Source organism: Trichechus manatus, unplaced genomic scaffold (genome assembly GCF_000243295.1).
Source record: "Trichechus manatus latirostris isolate Lorelei unplaced genomic scaffold, TriManLat1.0 scaffold00187, whole genome shotgun sequence".
In the NCBI taxonomy this organism is placed as follows: domain Eukaryota; kingdom Metazoa; phylum Chordata; class Mammalia; order Sirenia; family Trichechidae; genus Trichechus; species Trichechus manatus.
In genome coordinates this window covers 996,118-1,023,731 of record NW_004444123.1, presented here as the reverse complement: position 1 = coordinate 1,023,731, position 27,614 = coordinate 996,118, and the positions used below count along the sequence as shown (strand labels likewise).

Genomic DNA, 27,614 nt, shown 5'->3' with positions numbered 1-27,614 from the left:
CCAGGTGCTCTGCAGGAGAAAGATGTGGCAGTCTGCTTCTGTAAAGATTACAGCTTTGGAAACCCTATGGAGCAGTTACGCTCTGTCCGATAGGGTCACTATGAATTCAAATCAACTGGATGGTATTGGGTTTCGCTTTTTTTGGTTTTACATTACCAGAACATATGCACATACTTCCCTCTTCATTCAATCTTCAGACCACCACTTTAATGTGTGTCTGTCGCCAAAATTACCATTTTAGTCTGTTCAGTCCACCACAGTAGCATCTGACTTCCTGCCTCTTTCCTTGTCTCCCACCCATCTGCTTTGTTTCTCCAGTGGCTCCAAACTTTGTTGTGAATCATTATTAGTAAAAAAAAAAAAATGAAGCCTGTGTCTTCACTCTATGCAGATTATAAATTACATACATCTACTACTGTGTTCCTGTACCACTATGTATATATTCAAAACATAGGCAAAAATGCAAATTTTAAAAGATGAACTTTAAACACTGTCATCTAAATACAGCTATTATATATCTCTTTAATGTGTCTGTAAACTATAAATGCTACCATAAATCTAAAAAGGAGTCCCTGGGTGGTACAAATGGTTAAGTGCTCGACTACTAGCTAAAAGGTTGGCTGTTCGAACCCACCCAGAGGCACCTTGGGAGACAGACCTGGCGATCTGCTTCTGCAAGATCACATCCCTGAAAACCCTATGGAGCATTTCTGCTTTGCCCACATGGGGTGGCCATGAGTCGGAGTTGACTCGACAGCAACTAACAATAGTATAAATCAAAATAACACGTGTAAAAGCTCTTCTCATCGCATCCTATGTGATGGCACTAATTTCAGTTTGTCCCGTTGTTTGTGATGTTAACTAGATCACTGTAAAGTTACTCTTTTTCCCTTTGTAATTAATCAGAATGTTGTGGAGAGCTGCTTTGAAATTTTATGATCTGTTTCGTCATCAGATCCTAAATCTGTAGTTTATTTACGTCAGTACAGACTCATGGATTTCAGTTTTAATCCATGGTGTATAATCTATTATAAAACCAAAAAACCCAAACCCATTGTCATCAAGGCGATTCCATCTCAGGTCAACTCTGAGTGTGTCAGAGTAGAGCTGTGCTCCACAGGGTTTTCAGTGGCTGACTTTCAGAAGTAGATCACCAGGCCTTTCTTCAGAGGCACCTCTGGGTGGATTCTAACTGCCAACCTTTCGGTTAGTAGCTGAGAGCAAACCGTTTTGCCACTGACGGCCCTCTAATCTATTATAATCGTCATTTATTTTGCTGTTCAGATTGTCCCAAGCTTGGCCAGTGGGAGGCCCTTTAAGCTGTTTTCTATTTCCTTTGGATATATCCCCATCATTCTTTGAGTAATTCTTTATTTTCTGGCATAATAAGATGTTCCAGGCTCAACTTATAATTTCTCTGCCTCAGCCTTGGAACCACTCGTTTCTCCAAGGAGCCATGGTTTTAGTGGATAATGGTCTTTAAAAGCAAAGATTTGCGTGCTAGGTGTTCTCATTGCTATTGGGGTGTCACTGCAGCAGGCACTCTCAGGAGACAGAGCTAAGGAATTTATTTTGTCTACATGCGTCCACACATTCCATCTATATTTATATCTATATATTTTGGAAATCATGAGTCTATACTAATATCTTTAGTTTCAGTCCAACACAACAGTGTTCCTTCTAGTTTTCAACCTTTTCATATTTATAATTTCTTTCTTCTACGGTGAAATACCTGGCTCTTCTTAGTCTCAATTTGTTGTTTGATAAGTCCCTGGGTGGTGCAAATGATTAATGCCCTCAGTTGCTAACTGAAAGGTTGGAGGTTCGAGTTCACCCAGAGATGCCTTAGAAAAAGGAGCTGGCGGTCTACTTCTGAAAAATCAGCCCTTGGAAACTCTGTGGAGCACAGGTCTACTGTGACACACGTGGGCTTTCCAAGAGTCAGGATCAACTCGACGGCAGCTGGTTGGTTATTGTCTTATCAGTCCCCTTGTCTGTAGCCAGTCAGAAGTAGATGCTGCTGCCACCATCCCTCCCCAACCCACTGCGGGGAAGCTTCCCACGTCCCGCTTGGTCTCCAGCACCATATGCTGGGCCTCCCTTCCATGGATGGCACTCTTCCTCCTTCTTCGGCTCTGACACCCCACCCCGGGCTGCTGCCCCTTGTGTGGGTGCTCCAGTCAATGCTCAGGCGCTGACATTCCAGTCTGGGCTCCATAACCCTGTCCCCCAAACTTGTCAGACTGACCTGTCTTGCTTTGGGGCCTAATTGTTTAGGAAGGAAGGGAAAGAGGAAAGGAAGCACAACCACTTTTGACTGGGCTGGTGGTGTCCTGTATTTCTGGAGTGTATGTAAAACGTCCTTGTGTGGTAAGTTAACTACTGTTAAATCTAGGCTTTCTGGATGTAGGGTCTTGAAACATGATTAAATGTTTGACTTTATTAAAGTATATAATGGCCATACTTTGTGGAGAAAGCCTTTAAGGTTATAGCCCACCCCTCATTCAGTCATTAGGTTTGGTATTTTGTGCACAGCTACACACCTTTAAGAACTTAAACTAACAAACAAGTGATTACTGCCCATCACTACAGCTCTCATCACCCGATGTAGTATTCAGAGAGTTTCCACATTCAATAGCTAGTTACTGTAACTTAATCATATTAAGGAGCCCTGATGGCACAGTGGTTATGAACTCGGCTGCTAACCAAAAGGTGGACAGTTCGAATCTATCAGCTCAGCTGCTTCTTGGAAACCCTATGGAGCAATTCTATTCTGTCCTATAAGGTCCCTATGAGTTGGAATCGACTCAACGGCAACTGGCTTGGTTTTTTTTTTTTTTTTTGGAATCATATTAAAGTGTGTGGAATTTTATTAAAAGTACATAAAGTATTTTATATTATTCTATATTTTCAATGTCCTCATCTTTACAAGAGGGAAAATGATATTGTGTAAGAATTTCCCCCTCGAAAAGAAAAATGTTACAGAGTTGAGTGAACTCCATAAAATGGATTGTTAAAGTAATCCAAACACCAGACCAGTAAGGAGAGTTTCAAGCATGTCCAGCCGCTCTTCGACAGCAACAAAAGAGAGAAGTTGAGTTTACTCCACCACAAGCGAGCATTTGGCTTTGCAGCCACACCTCATCATTAAGTCAGTCAGCGCTGTACAGAACACTTGGAAATTTTTAGAAGATACTATTTAAGCTTATGGTATTAGTATTAGTATTTTTCTCGACCTTGTTTTTATTAAAACTATTGTACTTAATCTTCACACAGATGTTAATGTGTGTGCTATTAAGAAGTGTGGAGAAATTGTTCACTAAAAAGAGCGGTTTAGATAAAGGAAACCTTATGAATATTACATATACTTTCCTGAAAACCAGAAAAAAATCATGTACTGTTTTGTCAAGGTAATGTGACATGCGGGTAACCCTTTTAGTTTTTTCTTTTTTTTAACGTGGTCGGCAGAGAGAATAATTTGAATTGTTCTTTTAACAGCACAGTTCAACAATGCCATGAAATGTCAATACTTCAGAAAATGAATTAATGATAATTGTTAGGAATTATAGTCCATGCAGCCTCAGAAATTGGAATGCAAAGTAGGCTTCCCATTGTTTTTACAGATTTAACCAGAGGGATATTTTCAACCCAGCTAGCCGCTTTTAGTATTTAATTTTCCTCAAAGCATTAAGGTACATGAGCATCTGAGCACTGAGAACAGTAAATTAAAACCCCACCGTCATAAGGGACAGAAAAGTGCATTGGTCAAAGGTCAGAAGAATCTCTGTAGTTTTATTCTTGGTGAGGAAAATTACTTAATGGCCATTATCAAATCCTAAATGCTTAGCTTTGCTTCAGATTCTTTTGAAGACATCCCTTAGGGCGAAGGTTCTCTGCTTGTCACGGTGCCCACATCAAAACAATGATTATATCTGCACAGAAATAGAATCATTTTAAGAAGCGTTGAAGCTCTTACAAGTATTATCCAATACTTGAGTTTACTGTTGGTTATTGGAAAAACCTCGCAAGATCTTTAATACAGAGTTTCAGAGAAGTATTCCCATCCACTTATAAGTCCAGGAAAGGAACTGGTTTACCTGTAACAAGTGACTGTTATTCATAGTTGATTACATGAGAAGAGAAAGTCAATTTGAATGAAAAATACAGAAAAGGTAGGATAAGATCTGGAAGGAGGAAAATGACTAGGACATGACTGTAGGATGCGAAAAAAATGTCCTTTTACCTGAAATGAGAGTCCCTGGGTGGTGCACACAGTTAAGGGCTCAGCCACTCGTTGAAAAGTTAGCAGCTCGAATTCACCCAGAAGCAACTCAGAAGAAGGTCCTGACGATCTACTTCGAAAAGGTCATAGTCATTGAAAACCCTACGGAGCACAGTTCTACTCTGAAACGTGGGGTCACCATGGGTAGGAGTCAACTCAGTGGTTTGGTTTGGGATTGGTCCCTGAAGTGAGAACTGTTAGGGAGTGAGTCAAAGGGTAAGACTGGTGGAAAGGGCTTTAAGGGAAACGACATTTGAATCTCTCTCACCACAGAGGAGTGGCAGCACTGCTGTTGCTAAATGTCCAGATCGTACCACAAATTTCCACTCTAAAGTAGCTGACCACAAATCATTGGAGTAAAGCTACTGATGTTTGTCTTTAGAAATGGACCATATAAAAGATTAGAAAAATTAGATTTTTATTCCTCTCTTCATGTCTAGACATCGAAACTCCGTAAAGGTAAAGAGGATAGAGCAGTCTCAAAGTTAACAGGTAGTTGACAACAGTAAGGTAATAATGATGCTGTTGGGTGTGAAGCTAGATCAGAGAACACTGGATTTTCCAGTTTAATGGAGAGACACAGGAGGGTTAAAGAGATGTTCAGGGAAACCAAGCTTTGGGCAGCTCTGAATGTAAAAGGGAAATAGAGAGTTAAGGTCAGTAAACAAATAATTCAGGTTATAATTAATCTAAGTTTGGGGGTGTCTTAGGCTGGATTCTCTAGAGAAGCAAAACCCGTAATATATATATAGAGAGATTTATATTAAGGAAATGGCTCATGTAGTTGTATAGGCTGGAATGTCCCAAATCCCTAGGTCAGGCTGGAGGCTTCTCCTGATTCATGTAGCCCCAGGGGCTGACAAACCCAAGATCAGCAGGTCAGAGAGCAGGGCTCTGGCTCACAGGCTGCGAAGATCAACAAATCCCAAGATCAGCAGGCAAGACGGTAGGTAAGCTGCTAGCTCAAGTCCCAAGAACCGGAACCAGCTGCAGGATCCAGTGGGAGCAAAAGCCCACGAGCCTTGCCAGAGAGTCCATTGATATTCAGTGCAGGCCACACCCCCAAGGAAACTCCCTTTCAACTGATTTGCTACTCACAGCGGATCTCATCACAGAGGTGATCACATCGTTATATGACTGCCAACCTGCATCATAACTACCAAACCACTGAGAATCATGGCCCAGCCAAGTTGACTCACAACCCGAATGATCACAGGGGGATTTGTCCAGGTTCATATAGACAAATTAACCAGCAGATTTAAAATTTCTAAAAAATGGCCTACCTTTTGGTAACTATTTGTTGAATTTTATGGAAAAAATACTGACATAATAACATTGTTTTTTATTTGTTTTTTAAATTGTGGAGCCTACTTCATAGTAGCTACGATTCAACAGTGAAATTCCAGGTAACCACAGCTGGTGGGGATAGTCCCTTCTGCCATGGGGACAAGACATTTGTAGATGGAAGGCATCATGGAAGTCATTCTCTTATCAAAAGTCAGAGTAAGATCATATGTCTTCCTGCCACAGATGCCTGGCTCAGAAACAGATCAGACGGAAAAGGAAAGTATAAGAAAGTTTGCTCCTCACAAATCAGCTTTGCTTTCTGAGAAAAACATTTCACAGAGTTGTTGGGAGGAGTAACGATCGATTTCTAATGATCTCCTTAGAAATGGCAGTTGACAAAGACCATACATTTTAAAACTATGATTTTGTTTAGTTTTTCAAGCTGAGAAAACTAGAAATTATCTTCAGGTCATGTTACATTGTCTGTTGCAAGAAATTTTACTGTTCCAGGGAAGGTTAACCCACGCTAGAGATGATGAGAGTTTTGGAAGAGAGATCATTAAACAAATAAGAAAATCAGCACAGGGAATTACCCTTTCTTTGGGTCTAGGTATTTAGTAAAGTAGAATGAATTATACTTTAGTGAACAGTTTAGCCAGGTAACAGTTTGTTCTGTTGTACATAGGCTTACTCTGAGTCAGAACTGACTCGATGGCACCTGACAACAACAACAGTGTAGAGTTCTGATTCGGTAAGATAGACTCAATCATTCTCAATTAATCTTTTTTTTTTTTTAATGATGTTAAAAATTAAAGAATCCTTCAAGGTATTATTTTACTTCGAAATCTGGGAAAGAAAGACTCCCAGTGGCAATCACAGCCCAATGCTGATGCTTAGATGGTGTTGAGTAAATAAATAGCACTACATAGAGATCTCTGCCCTTGCCAGGTTTATTCAGAATTGGGTGTGTTACAAACTGCATCTGGACAGGTAATATAATGACACCAGTAAGGGGAGTTTCAAATGGAAAAGCAAAAACTACTCAGTTGTCACATCTCATAAAAGCCAGTCCTAAGTCCAGGGCCTTGTACCTAGTAGATAATCAATAGGTGACTATTGCAATCCACAGTTTCCATTTTTATGTATTTTTAATATCTTTGTCTATGTTGTGGATGTTAGTTGCCTCCCGTCGATTCTGGTTCGTGGCGGCCCCATGTGTTACGGAGTAGAACTACTTCATAGGGTTTTCTTGGCTGTAATCTTAAGAGAAGCAGATTACCAGGCCTTTTCTCCAAAGTACCACTGTGTGGGTTTGAACTGACAACCTTTAGGCTAGTAGTCACCGCAAACCATTTGTGCCACCAAGGGACCTAGCTTTGCCTATACCCACCCATTATTTTGAAGGCAATCAGAATGTAGATCAAAATGCAGATATAATTTTTTTTTCATTCTGCCTACTAGAATCATAACAGTATACTAACAGTAGTCTCTATAGCTGACTTATGGAGCATGGGTGGTTCAGTGGATGAATTACCGCCTTCCATGCAGAAGACCTGGGTTTGATTCCCGGCCAGTGAGCCTCATGCACAGCCATCATCCATCTGTCAGTGAAGGCTTGTGTGTCGCTATGATGCTGAAGAGGTTTCAGTGCACTTCCAGACTAAGATGGACGAGGAAGGCTGGGGATCTGCTTCTGAAAATCAGCCAGTGGAAACCCTATGGACCGCAGCAGTCTGATCAGCAACCGATCTCACGGGGCTGCCACGACTGGGCACCGCTTCGTCCCATTGTGCGTGGGGTCACCGTAAGTTGAGGGCTGACTCAGTGACAACTAATAACAGAGCTGATTTACTCGAACATTAACTTCTTAGATGGTGTTCATCAATCTCAAGAGCATGCTATTAAAATGTAGTACTCAGACAGTATCTCCTTACATACTTACTTTTTCCTTTGGTGGAAATTTTTGCCCAGAATAGGTTTCTATTAGTTATTGAATTTATCAAAGAATATAAATATTTTAGTGATTATTCAAATTGCTTTATAAGGTGCTTTCTTATCTGTCTGTACCAACACACACGGAGATAGACTTTGTGCAAAATCAGCTTCATATGAGAGCCCCTGAGCCTGTGGGGAGGGGGGAAGAGGGCAAAGTCAGCCAGCGGTCACAGATTTCTCCAGTTAGAAAGCGTGCGGTAGTCCAGTTTATTCAAATTACTGTGCTGTGTACTTTCATGAGGAGAAGAAATAAATAGAATGCATCATCTCTGTCATTAAGCTTACCATCGAGTTTGGAGACTAAACTTATTTCATTAAATTACTATTCTCAGAGCACTGCCCGCGATGCAGCAGTGGGGAGCCGGTGGGAAGAAGGCTGAGCATGATAGGCAGCGGGGCCGTGATCCTTACCCTCGAGGAGTCTGCCATGTAGTTGGTTGATTGGAGTCAGTGCGTGATAAATACTCCTTGTGGTTACAAATGAGCGTACTGTAAATGTTGTAAATTGCAAGCTTCTGGAACAGTGAACTTCCATCCTGTGTAGGCCCTTCTGTAGTCTTCTGTGATTTAACAAAATTGTCCTGAAACAGTCGGAGTACAGCAAGTTCTTGTTCTTAAATTATATTGCTACAATGTCAAGGACCTTCTTGGTATTTTTTTGAGGTACTTTAGAGACGCTGAGGACTGTAGAGTTAGGAACCACTCTTGGGGAGGTGAGTATTGGGCCTCTGTAATCAAGGGACTTTGTTACCTTGAAAATATACCGGGTGCTTAGTAAGTGTTTCGAGCTGCTGATGATGTTAGAGATTCTTCTGAAGGGAAATTCTGCTAGCCCTTCTCTAACTTGAACGACTGAGAATCCCGTCAAGGGTGTGCGGCCCACATTCTGGAATAGCCTAGGCCGGTATCTCATGCAAGTGGCAGGAAGGGTGAAAAGGGCTTCATAATCAGCAGGGTTAGAAGACCGGTAAGGGGAAGAATATGGCAGGGGGCAGGGAAAGAAAAGGAAAGCTGACTTATAGGAGCTATAAAACAGGTATGTGGTTCTTCATGTTGAGGAGGACATTCAGTAGCATGAGAGGTTTCTGGGAATAGAGAGAAGGCTCTACATAGACTAAAAAGTTTGTGGAAATATGCTCTGAAACCTTACCACGTATAGACCTGTCGTTGTTGTTGTTAGGTGCCATCGAGTCGGTTCCGACTCATAGCGACCCCATGTACAACAGAATGAAACACTGCCCGGTCCTGCGCCATCCCCACAATTGTTATGCTTAAGCCCATTGTTGCAGCCACTGTGTCAGTCCATCTCACTGAGGGTCTTCCTCTTTTTCGCTGACTCTCCACTTTACCAAGCATGATGTCCTTCTCTAGGGATTGATCCTTCCTGACAACATGTCCAAAGTATGTGAGACGAAGTCTTGCCATCCTTGCTTTCAGGGTTGAATTTCTTCCAAGACAGATTTGTTCGTTCTTTTGGCAGTCCATGGTATATTCAATAGTCTTCTCCAGCGCCACAATTCAAAGGCATCAATTCTTCTTTGGTCTTCCTTATTCATTGTCCAGCTTTCCCATTCATATAAGACGACTGAAAACACCATGGCTTGGGTCAGGCACACCCTAGTCTTCAGGGCAATATCTTTGCTTTTCAACACTTTAAAGAGGTCTTTTGCAACAGATTTGCCCAGTGCAATGCGTCTTCTGATTTCCTGACTGCTGCATCCATGAGTGTTGATTGTGGATCCAAGTAAAATGAAATCCTTGACAACTTCAGTCTTTTCTCCGCTTATCATGATGTTGCTTATCGGTTTATTTGTGAGGATGTTTGCTTTCTTTATGTTGAGGTGTAATCCCTACTGAAGGCTGTGGTCTTTGATTTTCATCAGTAAGTGCTTCAAGTCCTCTTCACTTTCAGCAGGCAAGGTTGTGTCATCTGCATAAAGCAGGCTGTTAATGAGTCTTCCTCCAATCCTGATGCCCCATTCTTCTTCATATAGTCCAGCTTCTCAGATTATTTGCTCAGCATACAGATTGAATAGGTATGGTGAAAGGACACAACCCTGACGCACGCCTTTCCTGACTTTAAACCACGCAGTATCCCCGTGTTCTGTTTGAACAACTACCTCTTCATCTATATATAGGTTCCTCATGCACACAATTAAGTGTTCTGGAATTCCCATTCTTCTCAGTGTTATCCATAATATGTTATGATCCACACAGTTGAATGCCTTTGCATAGTCAATAAAACTCAGGTAAACATCTTTCTGGTATTCTCTGCTTTCAGCCAGGAGCCATCTGACATCAGCAATGATATCCCTGGTTCCATGTCCTCTTCTGAATCCTGCTTGAATTTCTGGCAGTTCCCTATTGATATACTGCTGCAGCTGCTTTTGAATGATCTTCAGCAAAATTTTACTTGCATGTAATATTAATGATATTGTTCAATAATGTCCGCATTTGGTTGGATCAACTTTCTTGGGAATAGGCAGAAATATGGATTTCTTCCAGTCTGTTGGCCAGGTAGCTGTCTTCCAAATTTCTCAGCATAGATGAGTGAGTGCTTCCAGCGCTGCATCTCTTTGTTGAAACATCTCAATTGTATTCAGTCAATTCCTGGAGCCTTGTTTTTCACCAGTGCCTTCAGTGCAGCTTGGACTTCTTCTTTTAGTACCATCGGTTCCTGGTCGTACATTACCTCCTGAAATGGTTGAATGTCGACCAGTTCTTTTTGGTATAGTGACTCTGTATATTCCTTCCATCTTCTTTGGATGCTTCCTGCATCGTTTAATATATTCCCCGTAGAATCGTTCAATATTGCAACTCGAGGCTTGAATTTTTTCTTCAGTTCTTTCAGCTTGAGAAATGCTGAACATGTTCTTCCTTTTGGTTTTCTATCTCCAGCTCTTTGCACGTGTCATTATAATACTTTACTTTGTCTTCTTGAGCCACCCTTTGAAATCTTCTGTTCAGCTCTTTGACGTCATCGTTTCTTCCTTTTGCTTTAGCTACTTGACATCCAAGAGCAAGTTTCAGAGTCTCTTCTGACATTCGTTTTGGTCTTTTCTTTCTTTCCTGTCTTTTTAATGACTTCTTGCTTTCTTCATATATGACATCCTTGATGTTATTCCACAACTTGTCTGGTCTTCCGGTCATTAGTGCTCAACACATCAAATCTATTCTTGAGATGGTCTCTAAATTCAGGTGGGATATACTCAAGGTCATACTTTGGCTCTTGTGGACTTCTGATTTTCTTCAGTTTCAACTTGAACTTGCATATGAGCAATTGATGATCTGTTGCAGTCGGCCCCTGGCCTTATTCTGACTGATGATATTGAGCTCTTCCATCGTCTCTTTCCACAGATGTAGTCGATTTGATTCCTGTATTCCATCTGGCGAGGGCCATGTGTACAGTTGCCATTTGTGTTGGTGAAAAAAGGCATTTGCAATGAAGAAGTCATTGGTCTTGCAAAATTCTATTGTGTGATGTCTGGCATCATTTCCATCACCAAGGGCATATTTTCCAACTACCCATCCTTCTTCATTTCCAGCTTTTGCATTCCAATCACCAGTAATTATCAATGCATCCTGATTGCAGGTTCGATCAATTTCAGACTGCAGAAGTTGGTAAAAATCTTCAGTTTGTTCATGTTTGGCGTTAGTGGTTGGTGGGTAAATTTGAATAATAGTTGTATTAAGTGATCTGTCTTCTAGGCATATAGATATTGTCCTATCACAGATAACATTGTACTTCAGGACAGATCATAAAATGTTCAAGAGCATTTCAAAAAAAAGAACATTTCAAGATGAATAGACCTAGCTGTCAGTAAATTTTATTCTCTGGCTACGTCTTCCTGCCAAGAAGAATAGGATTAATCCAATAGAGGCAGTCAGGAAGCAGATCTTTTTACTTGAGTGTGCAATGAAAACATGATTAATTTGTCTGGCATTCATACATTGATTTGTTCAACAAGTACTTATTGAATGTCCAGTGTGTATACTCTTGTAGGTGCTGGGACTACTGAGCAGAATATGGCAGACATTTTCCCTCTACTTCCAGGAGGCCAGGATAGCAATTAAACTAGTAATTATAATAAATGGTGATGAGAGTGATACTAGGGAAGTAGAGAGTGCTATAGGTAAAAATAACAGATGATCCTTGTATTAGTTTCCTAGAATTGCCATAACAAGTACCAAAAAATGGGTGCTTAAAACAACACAGTTCCAGAGCAAAGAAGTTCAAATTCGGGGTGTCAGCAGGACCGTGCTGTCTCCAAAGGCTCCAGGAGAAGGTCTTTCTTTGTCTTTCCCAGCTTCTGGTAGCCCCAGGTGTTCCTTGGCTTATGGCAGCGTAACTCTAATCTCTGCCTCTGTCTTCAGATGGCTGTTCCCTCTGTGTCTCTACATCTGTGTCTCTTCTCCTCTATTTATAAAGACACCATTTATGTTGGATTAGGATCTGCCATACTCCAGTATGACTTCAAGTTATTTTAACTGATAACATCTTCAAAGACCCTGTTTCCAAACAACGTCATGTTCACAGGTACTGGGGGCTAGGACTTCAACATATCGTTTGGGGTGGGGGGTACGGTTCCATCCATAACAATCCTATTGTAGTCTAGGGAATCAAGGCCTGGTGCCATGAGGATGTCTAACTTAGGATAAGTAGGAACTATCTCAGACGCTGTTGGTTGTTGTTAGGTGCCCTCGAGTTGGTTCTCACTCGTAGCGACCATGTTCAACAGAACGAGACACTGCCCAGTACTGTGGCATCCTCACAAGCACTGCTGTGTTTAAGTCCATTGTTGCAGCCACTGTGTCAGTCTGTCTTGTTGAGGGTCTTTGTCTTTTTGCTGACCTTCTACTTTACTAGGCATGATGTCCTTCTCCAGGGACTGGTCCCTCCTGATAACATGTCCAAAGTATGTGAGATGAAGTCTCGCCATCCTTGCTTCTAATGAGCATTCTAGTTGTACTTCTTCCAAGACAGACTTGTTCGTTCTTTTGGCAGTCTGTGGTATATTCCGAATTCTTCCAAGGAGCACTCTGGCTGTGCTTCTGGCTGTGCTTAGTTATAGGGAACAAATATTATTATATTTGACTGAAGTGCAGAAGTTTTTTTTTTATAAAAATCAAGTGAAACAAAGAGTTTTGAATGTGTAAGGATTAATTTTAATTGCCTAGACTACTACAAGCATTAACATTTCAATCTAGAAAAAATTTACTTACATAAATGAGATATTCTTCAAGTCTTAGTTTTGAACTTCTTTGAAAACAAAAAGCACCTTCAAGGTTCGGATGTACAGTTTCATCACCCCTAAAAGATACATGTCTATACTTTAAGACATTATGTGTTACTTGAAGAGTAAGAAATACATCATTATAAACAACTCTATAAGGTAAGATTTTTTAGAAAAAGAATGGGAGTAATTCTTCTTTGTTTTGATTGCCTTAGTTTGATTGTATTTGTGTGTGTGTGTGTGTATGTGTGTGTGTGTGCGAGATTCTCTTTTTCCTTTCCTTTTTGTTCTTATTGTCAAGCTTTGACTGAGTACTTTTGTTCCCTAAGTCTAATAACATCAAGTATATAGCAAGAAAAGGGCACAAGAAAGAGGAAGAAGATACCATTATTGGTTTAGATTAGTCAACCTAATGCACATTTATGAGTCAATTTTCATGTTTTCCAGCATATTTATGAAATTAAGGCAGTGTATCCTCAACCTAATGAACTTGTTATAGGGTGGATTTTCATACAATGTGGATTTGCCTTGCAGTCCTTCAAAGATGTTTAGTTCTTGCAAATGCTAAGATTTTACTGGAGGGGCAGAGTGATGTGCTGGAGCTAGACCTCCACATTTGAATCCTGACTACCACATGTCACTGTGTGTGTTAAGGCAATTTTTTTTTTTAAACCTCTCTATCCTCAGTTTCTTCTTCTGTGAAATGGGAGTGTAATAGGATCCTCCTCATAGAGTTGCCGTAAGTATTAAATAAGTTAAATGCTTTTACAGAGCACATGGTAACTAATACACATAAAAATGTTATGCAATCCCATCATACAGACTCGTGTTAATAACGAGAGTCTTTTTATCATGAATAAATGTTTTCCGAGTTCTGCTATGACTTCATCATTATATTCTACCGTATTATTCCAAGTTTTAATAGGAAGCATAAACTTTAGTAATTTAATGTAAGTGTGAACAAGAAGTTACACTCGTCTGATAATAAGTCTAAATGTCTGTAGTTTCTTGCCTCGGCCTTCTTCTGGCTGATGAAATGTATCACGCGATGTACCCGGCCAGGATGTTGTTCAGCCCGCAGTTGTTACGTACGCCTTCAAGATGCTCAAAGCATGCGTGGCCTTAAACTTCTCTGTCACTCTGGATTTGGGCAAAAACGATGGGGCTTCTGGTGAGAAGGGCAGACCCGAGCGGTGCTGCTGTTGGAGCTCGCTGAGAACCTGTGGACTGCATTTCAGGGAGATAGCCCTATTTTGTAATTTTTCAAAAGTACGGCCCCATAGGGTTTTCTTGGCTGTAATCTTTATGGGAGCAGATCGCCAGGTCTTTCTCCTGTGGAGCCACTGTGTAAGTTCGAACTTCCAACTTTTTGGTTAGCAGCCAAATGCTTAACCTTTGAGCCACCAGGGCTTCTTCCCTTGGCGATTAGTAATTGCTAATTTGTAATTGTGTAGTCCTTTATGGTTTAATAATATTTACAGCTGTATCTATTAATTTCACTTCTTTCTCTTATAAATAGGTTATTATCCCTATTTTATAGATAAGGAATAGGAAGCTGAAAAAAGCTTAAATTGCTTGCCTGTGGCACACAAAATGTAAGTGACAGAGCTGGAGCATAAGCGCCCCCCCACCCCCCCGCCTCGAGTTTTCTATTTCCATTGGTTGCTGCAGCCCTCACTACCTCCAGAGGTTACCTTTTCACCCTTTGGGACGCACTAGAGAAATTTAAAAAAAAAAATGTCTGCAACCTTGGATAAAAATCCCAGCCTCTACAAGAGATTTAGTGCAATTAAAGATCAGAAATTAAAGAAGTTTATGGATTCCGATAAGTCTGAACTTTTCTTGCATTTAGCGTTTGCCTAACTTGTAAGAGTCACTAATTCATAGAAGCCTTGGACTCTGCAGAAAGCTTTGTGTGTGTCATTGGGCAGCCTGAGAGATCATGGTGACTTTGTGCAGCTTACTTCTCCAGAAACTTCGGATTGAGTCCAAGGGGGGTTTCCGTTGTTTGCCCAATTTATCATGACCACTTAAGTTTAAAATTTCACTAGAGAGATGATTGGCGTGTTTAAAGAACTTTCTACTCAGGTGTCAATATTCAGGTGCTTCTTTGCCTGAAAAGGCAGGGATTACCTGAGTGTGCGGAAGGAGGAAACAGTGTGGCTCCTGGGGACCCTGCCGAGTCTGAAAACGATGGGGATCAGACAGAAATTTCACCGTGTCTACAAAAACTGAAAATGTTCATGTCATTTCACTCAGGGTTTCCGTTTAATATTTATACCCTTGCAAAAATACAGTCACAAGAATATTCACCGAAGTATTATTTCAGTAGGAAAAGAAAAAGAACCTACCCAAATATCCATCAATAGGAGAATAATTAAATTATTTCATATCCATCCATCCTGTGGAATGCTTGTCAGTTGGTACAAACTACAAGGTAGGAAGATGGGAACTAACACGGAAAGATAGCTAAAACTAGTTAAGTGAAAAAACCAGTTTGCGAAATAGTGTGTTTACTATGAAACCACTTTTACAAAAATAGTAACGGTGATCATAATGAAGGAGAAAGAAAATAAGGGGAATGTCTATCTATAGAGAGAGAGAAGAACAATTGGAGGTATATGTGCTGTCCTGTTGCTGATTGTCATTGTTGAGGTCTGAGGTTACAGAGAACATGCATTTTCAATAATACATACATTCATTGAACAGATATTTATTGAAAGACTCCTAATGCCAGGTACTGTTCTAGGTGCTGAGGGTACTCAAAAAGCTTACCTTTTAGTTGGAGGGGATAGAAAATAGATTTTTCTTTAATAGATAGAAATTAAACTTCTGTCTACTATAAATGAAGCCCTGGTGGCGTAGTGGTTAAGAGCTCGGCTGCTCACCAAAAGGTCGGCAGTTCAAATCCACCACCTGCTCCTTGGAAACCCTACGGGACAGTTCTACTCTGTCCTGTAGGGTTGCTTGAGTCAGAATAAACTCGATGGCAGTGGGTTTGGTTTTTTTTTTTTTTTTGGTGTCTACTCAAAATAGATAGAAACTTGGTTTTTGGATAAGGGAGATTTATCACATTTACAATAAGAAGACATTTTTTAAGATAGACATGAAAAAGGAGACCGTTACGGAGGAAAGATCAGCCACCTTTCTGCTCATGGGGGATGGTTGTGAGGCCAGACACTGGGATCAACATAAAGCTGGAGGAATAGATCTAATGTAGGTCCATTCATTCTAATTCCTGTGCTTTCCACAGCCACTTACTTAAACAGAAATGTAGATTCTCTCCTACTTCCTCTATTATATTAATACTAGTACTCTCGCTAGCAAAATCTCATCATAGGAAAAAGTTTATTAGTAGTTGTTCTTTTTACATTTAGAAGATTATGAATAGTCAAGTGATAGGTTGACTCCTTTTTTAGGAAATTATTGGTAGGGTAGGAATGAAGGCCAAATGGAATTTTTTAGTTTTTCATTATAACTTGCAGATTTCATGCTGCTCAGGATTATCTGCTATGTCATGGCACAGTGGTTAAGTGTTTGGCTGCCAACCAAAAGGTTGGGAGTTCTAATCCACCAGTCGTTCCTTTTGGAAACCCCATGGGGCCATTCTACGCTGTCCAATAGGGTCATTATGAGTCAGAATTGACTTGACAGCAGTGGTTTTTTTGTTTTGTTTTGTTTTAAATCAATAAAGTATGGGCTCTTCTCTCAAAAATTCTTAGTTTACACAGTAAGACAGACAAGTAAACAGAAAAATAACAAACGGTGGGAGGGTTTATTTATAATAAACGGTATGTATGGAATCTGTAGGGAGTCAAATCTCAGTGACCCCATGTTTGTTACCACTGATCAGTACTGCCTATGCTTTTTGAATCTGAGAGTCTCCCTCACCCCCCAAAAAAACAAAGAATTAAGCATTTAATAGTGTCTTTTCTGTCTAAGTATAGCTGAGCAGCGTCCCTACAGGACCGAGTGTCTCCAAGCTACATTGCTGTAAATTCAGCACCTCTTCCACTGCGGGTTCCCTCTAAGTGGTCTCAGTGGTTAAGGAGCGCTTGATCTTGCCATTTACGTGCGCAGCAAACTTCTAATTTTTCCAGCTTTGCTTTTTTCAAAGCCAGACTTGGAGAACAAGCAATTATTTTTTGTTAGGACAATACAAATAAGAAATAAAGAACATTTAAAATGAAAAGTAGATCATCAAATGTGTGTGTATGCATGCTTGTGGACGAGCGAGGAAACATTGATCTGCTATGTGTCGCCCTCCAAAGATACTTCAACAGTTCCCGTTCTGTGTTCGTGTAAACACACACGAGTGCACATTTGCACAGATGGTATCTATGGCTATCCAAGTATTTGTACAGAAGCTATTTAAACATGCATACATACATGTCCCCTCTTCTGATTCAGATCTTCAGTATAAAAATTTAGACACCGTTAGTTATATTTCCCACATCAAAGTTTAAAACAATAATCAACAGAGCCGAAAAACAGAGCTGTGGTTATTCGCTTGTCAGGCAAGGGATTATAGCCCCGCCATCCTGTTCCGTGTGTACCTTGGAGATTTTTTATAGCTGAGATGTCCGAGAGTTGTGTGCCTTAATTGATTCTCATATACAGTCATTAAGAAACTCTGCCTTGTTGTGAGGTTGTTAACCATCATGATAGGGCAACATGTGTACTAATTATTAAATGAGAAACTATTTTGTTCTGTAAGCCTTCATCTAAAGTGAGAAAAGCAGCACAATTGGAAGAGCGTAGTCGATGTCACTGAACTGTGCATGTAGAAATTTTTGAAATGGTGTATCTTTGGCTGTGTATATTTTCACCAAAAAAAAAAAAATGTTGAGAAGGGAGAGGGCTGACATGTTGTGGGGTTGTTAACCAATGTTATAAAACAATATGTGTACTACTGTTTCATGAGAAACTATTTGTTCTGTAAGCCTTCACCTGCAGTACAATAAAAAAAAAAGAAAGAAAACTATGCCTTGGACTCATTCGCTCCCCAACTGACCTCAGAATGGACTTTCCAGTTCTCATTTCTTTGCTTTCCCTGAAAACAGAAACAAAGTAATTTATTGCTTATTTAAGAAACAAAGAAAATGAACAAATCTAAGCCACACAAAACGCTCACTGCCATGTTGGTCTCTTTCTTTCCTCTGCATGTACGCTCCAGGTGGGAGAGTTCAGGGCTCATGCCGCTGAGTGGACAGCCAATGTCACAGCCGAATTCAAAGAAACCAGGAGGCGGCTGAGTGTGGAGATTTATGACAAATTCCAGCGTGCCGCGTCCATTAAACGGAAACTCTCGGCAGAACTAGCTGGAAACAACAATCAGGAGCTGACCCCTTGTAGGAGGACCCTGTCGGTGAACCACCTGACCAGCGAGAGGGAGGTCTTGCCTCCCTTACTGAAGACTGAAAGTATTTATCTGAACGGTTTGACGCCACACAGTGCTGGCGAAGAGATTGCTGTAATTGAGAACATTAAATAGCTCTGTCTTCGAAGAGCCTTAGGCATAGCTGTAGGTGAGGACTTCCACATGCTCTTTACGACTGATGCTGGTAGCATTTCTTAAATCGTGCATGAGCTCAAAGGGGGGAATACAAATAGATGCACCCATCGTGTCCATCTGCCATCAAGAGAATTGGGAATTCTGAGGCAGCACTCTTTTCTGCGATGCTTGTTGAGTGGCCCACTGTGTTGGACGTGGAAAACGAGCAGATGTCTGACACCTCTTCACGCCCAGACCGTTTCCCTCCCTATTTTCCTAATGTGCCATGAGGCCTCAGAATGAGTTGGGATTGTTTTTGGTAATGATGTAGCTTTGAGGGATCAGCCCTTCACTTTTCAGGGTCTACCTAACTGAGCCTAGATGTGGGGACCGTTTATGGATGACAACATTTCTTTTTGTGAATGGCAAGAAATTCTTCCGCATCCTTTTACCTAAGAAATTTCTGTCAGTGCCTTATCTTATGAAGAAACAACCTCCCTAGCTAATGTGTGGTTCCTCCTTCCCCGCCCCACCCCTAGGCTCACCTCTGCAGTCCTAGACCCTGTCCTCCCATTTCAATCCCGTACTCTGTTGGAAAGAGTGTGTAATATGACTGAAGTGAGGACACCTGAAGAACGAGCAGATGCCAAGTTAGATGGACATTGAAGCAGCACACAGAAACCCTAGCGTTAAAGGCACTGCGGAGAAATGAGGGGCAGTGATGGCCCCTCTGAGTATTAACTCGACTCAGGTACCAATGGTACAGTATAATATACAGTGTAATTGTTACCAGGCCTGTAGCATTGGCTGCTCCCAAATTTTTCCTGGCAGTATTTGGAATTTACCACTTATTAATAGAGGTACGTTTTTTTAAAGATGGAAGAAGAAAATCCATATATAGAATGACCTGATAGAAGAAACCCGTTAAAAATGGTTATTCCTGAAGGTCACTTACGACTGTTGGTGTCAGTTCTCATTCTGATGAAAAGAACATAGCAAAGCGATGTGTTAAGAGCACTTGCTAATAAACATTATACTGCCAGCATCTGTTTGCTTTTTGATGTGTGAGAGGCGTATGTGATTCTTTCTTCCTTGTGTGACTTTTGCCAGAGAAGGGGAGGTGAGGTGGCTGTAACCTTCCATGGTTGTTCCTCTGGATTGGTGACTGAGTGTGAGAGCAGTTGAAACTGGGATCACTGTGACTTTGCACATGGAGAAATGCAGATTGCAGGCAGAATTCGTCTCTGACATTAGAGAAAAAGCTGTTACAGCACAATTCAAATCTTGAGAGTTTTTTGGTTGTTTTTGTTGTGTTTGTTTTTAGATAGAAAAGACTGATAATCCTTTTTAGTTTAATGTTCTGGCCTGTAATTCTTTGGATGTTTCCAAGATTCAGAAGAAATTCAGTAAAAGCACCCAGTAGATTGCTACCTTTTCTTTTATTTTCGTACTTAGGTCTGATGTACATTGTATATATGATTTTTAAAATACAGAAAGAAAATGATTTCCCTAAATATAATTGTAAAACTGATGTCTCTTTCTCTTTTTTTTTTTTTTTCTTCCTTTTTTGGTATCTGAATAAGCGGCATTCAGATTGAAGTCTTAAAAAACAAGCCCAGTATCATAAAAAACAAAAAAACTAATAAACGCTTATTTTCCAAAATTTACATTTAAGCTAGAAATGTCAATATTCAGTTAGCTTGTTGAAGGTACTTTTATAAATTTTAAAAATCTAACCAAAATTTTAGAAAGCCAGGCTCTTTTAGAAAGAAAGCTACACCCATTTCCTCAGTCCCTGCTCTGAAAGTTCATACGGTGGAATGCTCCATGTATAAACTGTGAATTGTATTGACGAATAAAGTTTGTACTTAAAGTCAGCATTTTCTGAGTCTCCCGCTTGCTGCCCAGAATTTAGGTCTGACTGACTAAACAGAACGCCCGGATGTCATTTTTCATCCTGTGCTTTTTATGGCTCCTTCATTAACAATTTCAAGAAATATGTTTGATGCAATATTACTGCCCTTTTTATAAACGTGCAGAATGTTCTTATTGGTGGCTGCTACTCAAAAGCAAATATCTTGCAATTCTGTTCTGAAGTATGATTTTTAAAAGAGCATATAAATTCAAGGTTGTGTCTCGTAAATTATATCCAGTTTTATCATTGTTAGATTTGTCTTGACAGTGAAGTAGGCTGAATGCTGAACATGGGCACCTGAAGATTACTGTAAGAAAATCAAGCGTCCCAGTAGTATTGAAGACTAAAGAAGAAAATTGTAGACCAGGCTTCTAAACTCCGTACTGCAAATATTTGGACTACATACCTTGTCAATAACCAAAACCAAGCCAAATCCATTGCCGTCGAATCGATTACGACTCACAGTGACCCTAGAGGACAGAGTAGAACGGCCCTATAGGGTTTCCAAGGAGCGGCTGGTGGATTTGAACTGCTGACCTTTTGGTGAGCAGCCGTAGGTTTCAACCACTGCACCACCAGAGCTCCACCTTGTCAGTAGCTTACATAAATTTATTTATTCATCTCTAAGCACCTCAGTAAGGAGCCCTGGTGGCACAGTAGTTCAAACCTACCAGCTGCTCCATGGGAGAAAATGTGGCAATCTGCTCCTGTAAAGATTGCAGCCTTGGAAACCCTTATGGGGCAGTTCTACTTGTCCTACAGGGTTGCTATGAGTTGGAATTGACTCGATGGCAACAAGTACACACCTCAATGCTCAGTAAACATCTTAAAGCTGGTCCCCAACATTATCTTCAAGATTAGGGGAACATATAAGAAAATGTGTGTATTAATTGACACTACCTTTCTTTTCCACTGATGGCACGGTGGTTGAGCGTTTGGCTGCTAACCAAAAGGCTGACAGTTCGAATATACCAGCCGATCCTTGGAAACCCTGTGGGGCAGTTCTGCTCTGTCCTGTAGGATCAGAACCAGCTCGACAGCAATGGGTTTGGTTTTGTTTTCTTAAGCTTTATTTAATTCTTGGAGAGAGAACATTGATAAAAAATTTTATATAGTCTAGAATTTTCTAGTGAGTTTATTTCTTCATTGGGCCAATTTAAAAGTAAGTAGCTTTACCCTGAAGTATATTGGGAGGAAAGTCAGTACTAGGACTAGCAAGGATGGAGAATAACCTGATACGTGTTCTCAGACAAGCATTCTAGACAATGTTCTTTCTCTATCCACTGTACAACTACTAAATATTAAAGTGATTCTTTTGGAGTTCTTTCACTTTTTTACATAAATTCATGTACTTGGCTACATAGTTCATTTCATGCACTTTTTTTCCCTATGCTTTACTTCTGCAGTACAGAAAAAAGTGAAACTTTTGAAGCTAAGAAGGAACTGAATAATCTGCATCTTCCCCTTCCAAAAAAAGAGTGAGCAGTGTGCTGGGCTTTGTTTATTTCTCAACTTAAAAGGGACACATGGCATATAAGAAAGACTAAATTACACCTGTCTGTGTGTCAAAAATAAGTAGAATTCATTGATTCTTGAAGCTAGAAGTCCAAAGAAACTAAGAGAAATTTTAGATATAACACCAAAAAAAACAATCAGACATTCTGAAGACTTGAGAGAATTGTTTATGCCTGAGAACTAGAGGTCTAGGTCAAATTTTGTTTTTGTTTCTTGATTTTTGCCCTTCTAGTAAAATAATAACGTATCTGTGGTAAAAGTTACTTATTAAAGTGTGATTATAGAATTGCTTTTGTGTAACTTGAATGATATCTCTATTTGAATACTCACGTCCCTATTAAAATTATGGTTCATCATGGTATGAATTTTGCTACAGCTCGAGTTTACTCGGTGTCTTGTTATAGACAGACATACTGACTTCTGCATGCTCATGTGGTCAGTGGCATAGTGACGTGGGGTTATGTGGTGACTTTGGATAGAAACTCTTGGGGTAACTAATACAGGGGAAAGCTTCACAAGCGCCATGTGATGCCGTCAGCCCCACCTCAGTTCAATGACTTAGACAGCTTTTGTTGCACACACGGTGACTTCCCACCCATATTTTAACCCTTGTTAGTTGCCATAGGGTCGGCCCTGACTCATGGCGACTTTCATGTGTGACAGAACGCAGTGTTGCCTGCTTCTGTGCCGTCTTCATGATTGTTGGTATATTTCAGTTTCTCTTCCCTAAAAGATAGTGATCAGTTCAATGGACCAGGAGTTTTGACTCCACTCTTTCGTTTTGACTCAATCCCATTTCTTTACTAAACTCCCTATTTTACTATTTTTAATATTCATAAAGCCATTTATTATTTTCCTAATATTAGCACTATACAGTACTTTTCCTAAGTCATGCTTGTCTCAATTTACAACTATTTTTTCTTTTTATTGGGCGTTCCTTTCCGAAGTATTTCTGTACATTTACCAAAAACTCACCGCCCAGTCTATTTTGTTTCCTCTGCACTCTTAGACTTGAATTCCTCTCTGTGCTCCAGATCCATCTAGCTAACTGTCACTGAACATCTCCACCTCTCAAAGGTACCTCAACGTATCCAAGACCAGGTGCGTAACCTTTCCTCAAAGCTGGCCATCTTCATCACAAGGCTTTGCTGTCTGGAATGCTCGCTCTCCTCTTGCTCCTCAACCTTTTTCTGCCTAACAAACTCCTACTCATCCTCTAGAACCAGCTCAAGTATTACTTTTTCTGGTGAGCTTTCCCTGACACTAGGTCAAGTGTTTCAGTAATATGACCTCATAAAGCCTTGTTAATTCCCTTCAGTTCATGATTGATATTTATCACTGTTCTTATTTGATTAACATCTACCTTTCCCATTAGAATTTAATTATTTGTTTTAGCTTACTGTTTTCTTCCCAGAGCCTACCAAAGTGCATATAGTAGGTGCCCAATACATAGATGATGAATAAATGTGTGCAGATAAAAACAAGGGTTTAACTTTAACCATCTGAAGAGGAGCCCTTGTGGCGCAACAGTTAAATGCTCAGCTGCTAACCAAAAGGCTGGTGGTTCGAACCCACAGGGCAAAGACCTGGTGGTCTTCTGTAAGAGAGAAAACCCTGTGGGGAAGTTGTACTGTGTCACATGAGGTCCCCGTGAATCGGAATCAACTCTGTGGCACCTATCAGCAACAACAACCATCTGAAGTATCCTTGTGAGTTTAAGTATTCTAAATTTTCTCAGCTCCACAAACATTTACCAGTCCTACAGGCTTAGTAGTAAACGGGATACAAATTGCATTTATTTCCCCTGTTGCCTAAATCACAGGCTGGTCCTAGTATGGATATATGAAATTTGAGGGACTTATATTCAACTTGAGGGACTTACAGTTTGTCATTATACACTCTTACTCCTTATAAGTAAGGGTTTTATTTTCATTTCCAAATTTTGACTCTTAGTAGGTACTATCAAAGCCTTTCAATTATAATTTATTTAGAAATTTACTTTAAAACATAGTTTCTAATTCTGTTAAATGGATGCCTTTTGCTCCTAGAAAGCTAAATGCACATTGACTATCCTTGCTAAATACAATTAAACTTTTTTCGGGCGTAAGCACAGTGAAGAAATCCGTTATTTAGTGCATCTTGTGCTGTATCCAGGAGTGAACGTTAGTCACCTACAGGGTATAATTTTAAAATTACCTCGTAGACTAAACATCAGTTTTTGTTTGGTTGATGCCTGACTTTTGTAGATGATGCTCCTTTTTGCCCCTATACAGTTAGAAGAGTTTCTAGGTGGTTTTTATGATTCTACATACTACGTTTAAAAAACGTTTTAGACATCAGACTATATGTTTCTGGATTTTTCTTAAGCAAATTTTAAGCAAGCATCACTAAGTGGTGGTATCTGACCCACATTCGATTTTTACCATTGCCCAAGTGCTTCAGGGCTGGGAAGATCCAGCATCCCGATATCTAACTAATCCATTTTGTTGCTCAGTCTATCAGGTGTAGGATTCAGAGTGTACAGATGTACTCAAAAAGGCTAATATTGCCAAGGTCTAGATATATACAAAGGAGCCCTGGTGGAGCAGTGCTTAAGCTCTAGGTTGCTAACTGAAAGGTCGGTGGTTCAAACCCACCAGTGGCTCCATTGCAGAAATATGTGAGTCTGCTTCTGTAAAGATTACAGCCTTGGAAACCCTATAGGACAGTTCTACTCCGTCCTATAGGGCCACTGTGAGTCAAAATCAACTCGAAGGCAATGGGGTTTAGATATATACAAGAGTAGCCAAGTGTGTGAATCTCTTCAGTTGCTAGATTATATGAGCAAACAAAATACTATTACTCTACTCATGGTTTACATTAAAAAAAAAAAAAAAATGCCGTCGAATCGATTCCAACTCATAGCGACCCTATAGGACAGAGTAGAACTATTCCATAGCCAAGGTTTCCAAGGCTCGAATCTTTGTGCAATCAGACTGCCACACCTTTCTCCCACAGAGCAGTTGGTGGGTTTGAACCACCAACCTTTCCATTAACAGCCGAGCGCTTAACCCCTGCACCACCAGGGCTCCTTATGGCTTACCTAGCCAACATTTATCAAGAGCCTTTGACGTGCCAAATACTAGAATACTGAGCTGGATAAATGTCTGCTCTCTAGAAGGTGGTAAGCCGTGAGAAAAACGAAAACAACAGAAATGTAACTGCTATACATTACAAAGACGTATACAGAGTACTGGGAGTATCATGAGTACCTGGAGGAAGGAAAAGCTATCGCCTTGACTTGCAAAAGGCTTTATAAAGAAACTCATGTCTGAATTGCATCCTGGAGGAGCTGTAAAATTTCATCAGATGTAAGAGATAAGACTGAGCCCAAACATGGCACAATTAGACACCATCGAGTAGTTTTGTGTGGGCTGAAAAGGGAGTACATGGTGTCACCGCAAAATGGTTAAGAACACAAAGGCTGGAGTCGTCAGATCGGAGTCTATACCTCTGCCCTGCCACATCCCAGGTATGTGACCTCAGGCAAGGCTTTTGTTTTTCAACATCTATGGGTCTCATTTCCCTCATATTTAAAACGGGTATAACAGTACATTCCAATTCTTAAGCTTGTTCTGAGGTTTAAGTGAACTCAGCCACATAAATCGTTTAGTGCAATACTTGGAACATTCCAAGGGCTCAATAAATATTTGCTAATTATGATATAAATACTACAGCTAATAATAAAAACCAAAATAACAAAACCCCTTGCCGTGGATTCAATTCCTACTCAGAGAGACCCTATAGGGGAGGGTAGGACTGTCCCATAGGGTCTCAGGGAGCAGCCAGTGGATTTGAACTGCGGACCTTGTAGGTAGCGGCCAAGCTCTTAACCACTTCACCACCCGGGCCCGGAGTAAGTAACGTATACATAACAGGAGAGGAGGCTCGAGGGGCTGATTGGAGCCAGATGGTGATGGGTTTGAGCTGCCGGGTGTTGAGGTGGTTGGTTAAGACAGTGAGCCAAACTGGAAGTCCCAGTCGAGCCTCGACGCACTTACTGCAACATGCAGTCAAGAAGCGGAAGAGAAGTCAGCAGCTCCACAGCCTTCCACTCTCCCGGCGGACTGGCACTGGGCGAGGGCCAGGTGATGTGAAGTGCGGACGGGAGAGTCGTCTCAGTGCTGAGAGCCCCTGCACAGAGACTCCTGCCTTCTTATAGGCCCAGGGACCCTGGAGGAGGGGGAGGGGGAGGCAGAGAAGTGGAAAAGTACTGGCTCAGGGTGGATAAAAGTACCACAGCCATGGCGCCTCAGTAAGAAGGTCTAGGTGGAGGTGCCTGGGGAGTGCCTCAAACTATGACCCCAATAAGGAGGCCAAGAATGGAGGTGCATGGCCTAGGATGCAGACATGCATGTGAGCAGGGCTGGCCATTGGGACGAGGGGGGCTGAATCCTTGATAGAGACTCCCCCCAGAGAAGCACAGCACTGGCTGTGCACCAAGCCTGGTGTGGGAGAGCAGCTTCCCCAAGGAGGCCTGCCAAGGAAGCCTGGTGATTCCCTATGGCTGGGCCTAGGAGATCACTCACAAGATTCGGCCTGAAGCTGGACTCATCAGAAGGAACTGTTGCACCTTTCTGAGAAGTCTGGGTTTCACAGTGGAAAGTCCTATTGCTTGAATAGGGAGAAGCGTGAATAGATCTACTCTGGCAGTCACGTGGAAGAGATGCAGAGGAAAGAGGTGGCATGCGTGCGAGGAAGTCAGAGGAATCGTTCAGTGGTCCCTGAGACAGGGATTCGGGTCTGACCTAGGCACGGGGCACTGGTTGGATGCTGGTACCTTCAACTAGGAGCAGGAACGCGGAGGGTGGGAGAGGAGGGAGAAGCTTTGAGGATGAGACTGAGCTTTTGGAATCTGAGGTGCCTGTGGGATCACCGAAGTAAAACTTCTCAACTGGAAGTTAGAGTATTCCAACGAGTTCAGGTCAGGGACCCAAGGCAGAGAAATGAATGTGGGCATCACTGACATTAGGAGGGTTTCACATCTCACCATAGTCAGTATTGGAAAAGAAAAAGCTTCTTCTAAAGTCTAATCCAGTTTTGAGTGATGTAAGTAGGCAGAGTGTCCTTTAAATATTAGTCCAATTGTGAATGGTGTGTTTAGATGAAGTGTACTCCACTCTGAATATTAACCCATTTTGAATTGTATATGTAGGTTGCATGTGTTTCATTGAAAGTAAAAAAACAAAACAAAAACAAAAAAACCCTCATGAATTAAATAAGGAAGTCTTAAAACCTTAATGTTAATTAAGCATTACCTGTGGGCTGGCATTATAGTAATTACCATATACACTTTCTTTGTGGTAAATAGTTTTCATCAGCAAAGCATATATATATACGTGTGTGTGTGTGTGTGTGTACTTTTCCTTAGCCCTGCACTATTTCATTAGGTTCTGTTAATTTTAACATATGTTCCCAGGACATCTTCTCTTCCTGAAAAGAAGAGAAATATAATTAATTCATGTATTAAAAAAAAGGAAAGAAGACATCCATGACAACTCTGGTGGGCACTGTTGGTGCCTGAACCAGATGCCTCTGCCGTCCCATCTGCTGGGCCAGCGTCCCTGTCCCCATCTGCCCTGAGTGTTGAGCGCTAGCAGCTCCCAGCCGCCTCTTCTCTGGGGAGCTTTCCCCTACAGAACAGACACCACCTCACTGGGAGGTCGCCTGCTGCCATCCTGCTGTGGGCACAGCCAGTGACTGATGGGGGGGGTAACAAAAGGCAAACGAGTTTATCTCAAGGCGGCGCGCATTCTGTGGGATCAGGACGAGGCTAGGCTCTGGCCGAGACCACGTTCTTGCCTGGCACTTTCTCTGCCTTTTCTGGTTTCCCTCAAGTCCCTTTCCTCCACC

The 27,614-nt window shown here is 41.1% G+C and overlaps 1 protein-coding gene across 3 annotated transcripts in view; it reads left to right on the top strand.

Annotated features, from left to right (window-relative positions):
• KCNK2 (potassium two pore domain channel subfamily K member 2) overlaps nt 1-18,958 on the top strand; it is a 226,206-nt gene extending 207,248 nt beyond the window's left edge. Inside the window, exon 7 of one of the 3 annotated variants that reach the window (XM_004387517.1) lies at nt 17,975-18,958. In XM_004387517.1, coding sequence (XP_004387574.1) covers nt 17,975-18,292 — 318 coding nt within the window. In that variant the 3' untranslated portion in view covers nt 18,293-18,958. The remainder of the gene's footprint in view (nt 1-17,974) is intronic. The other 2 variants (XM_004387519.1, XM_004387518.1) reach the window with 2 other exon arrangements.
• The last annotated feature ends 8,656 nt before the right edge of the window (nt 18,959-27,614 follow it).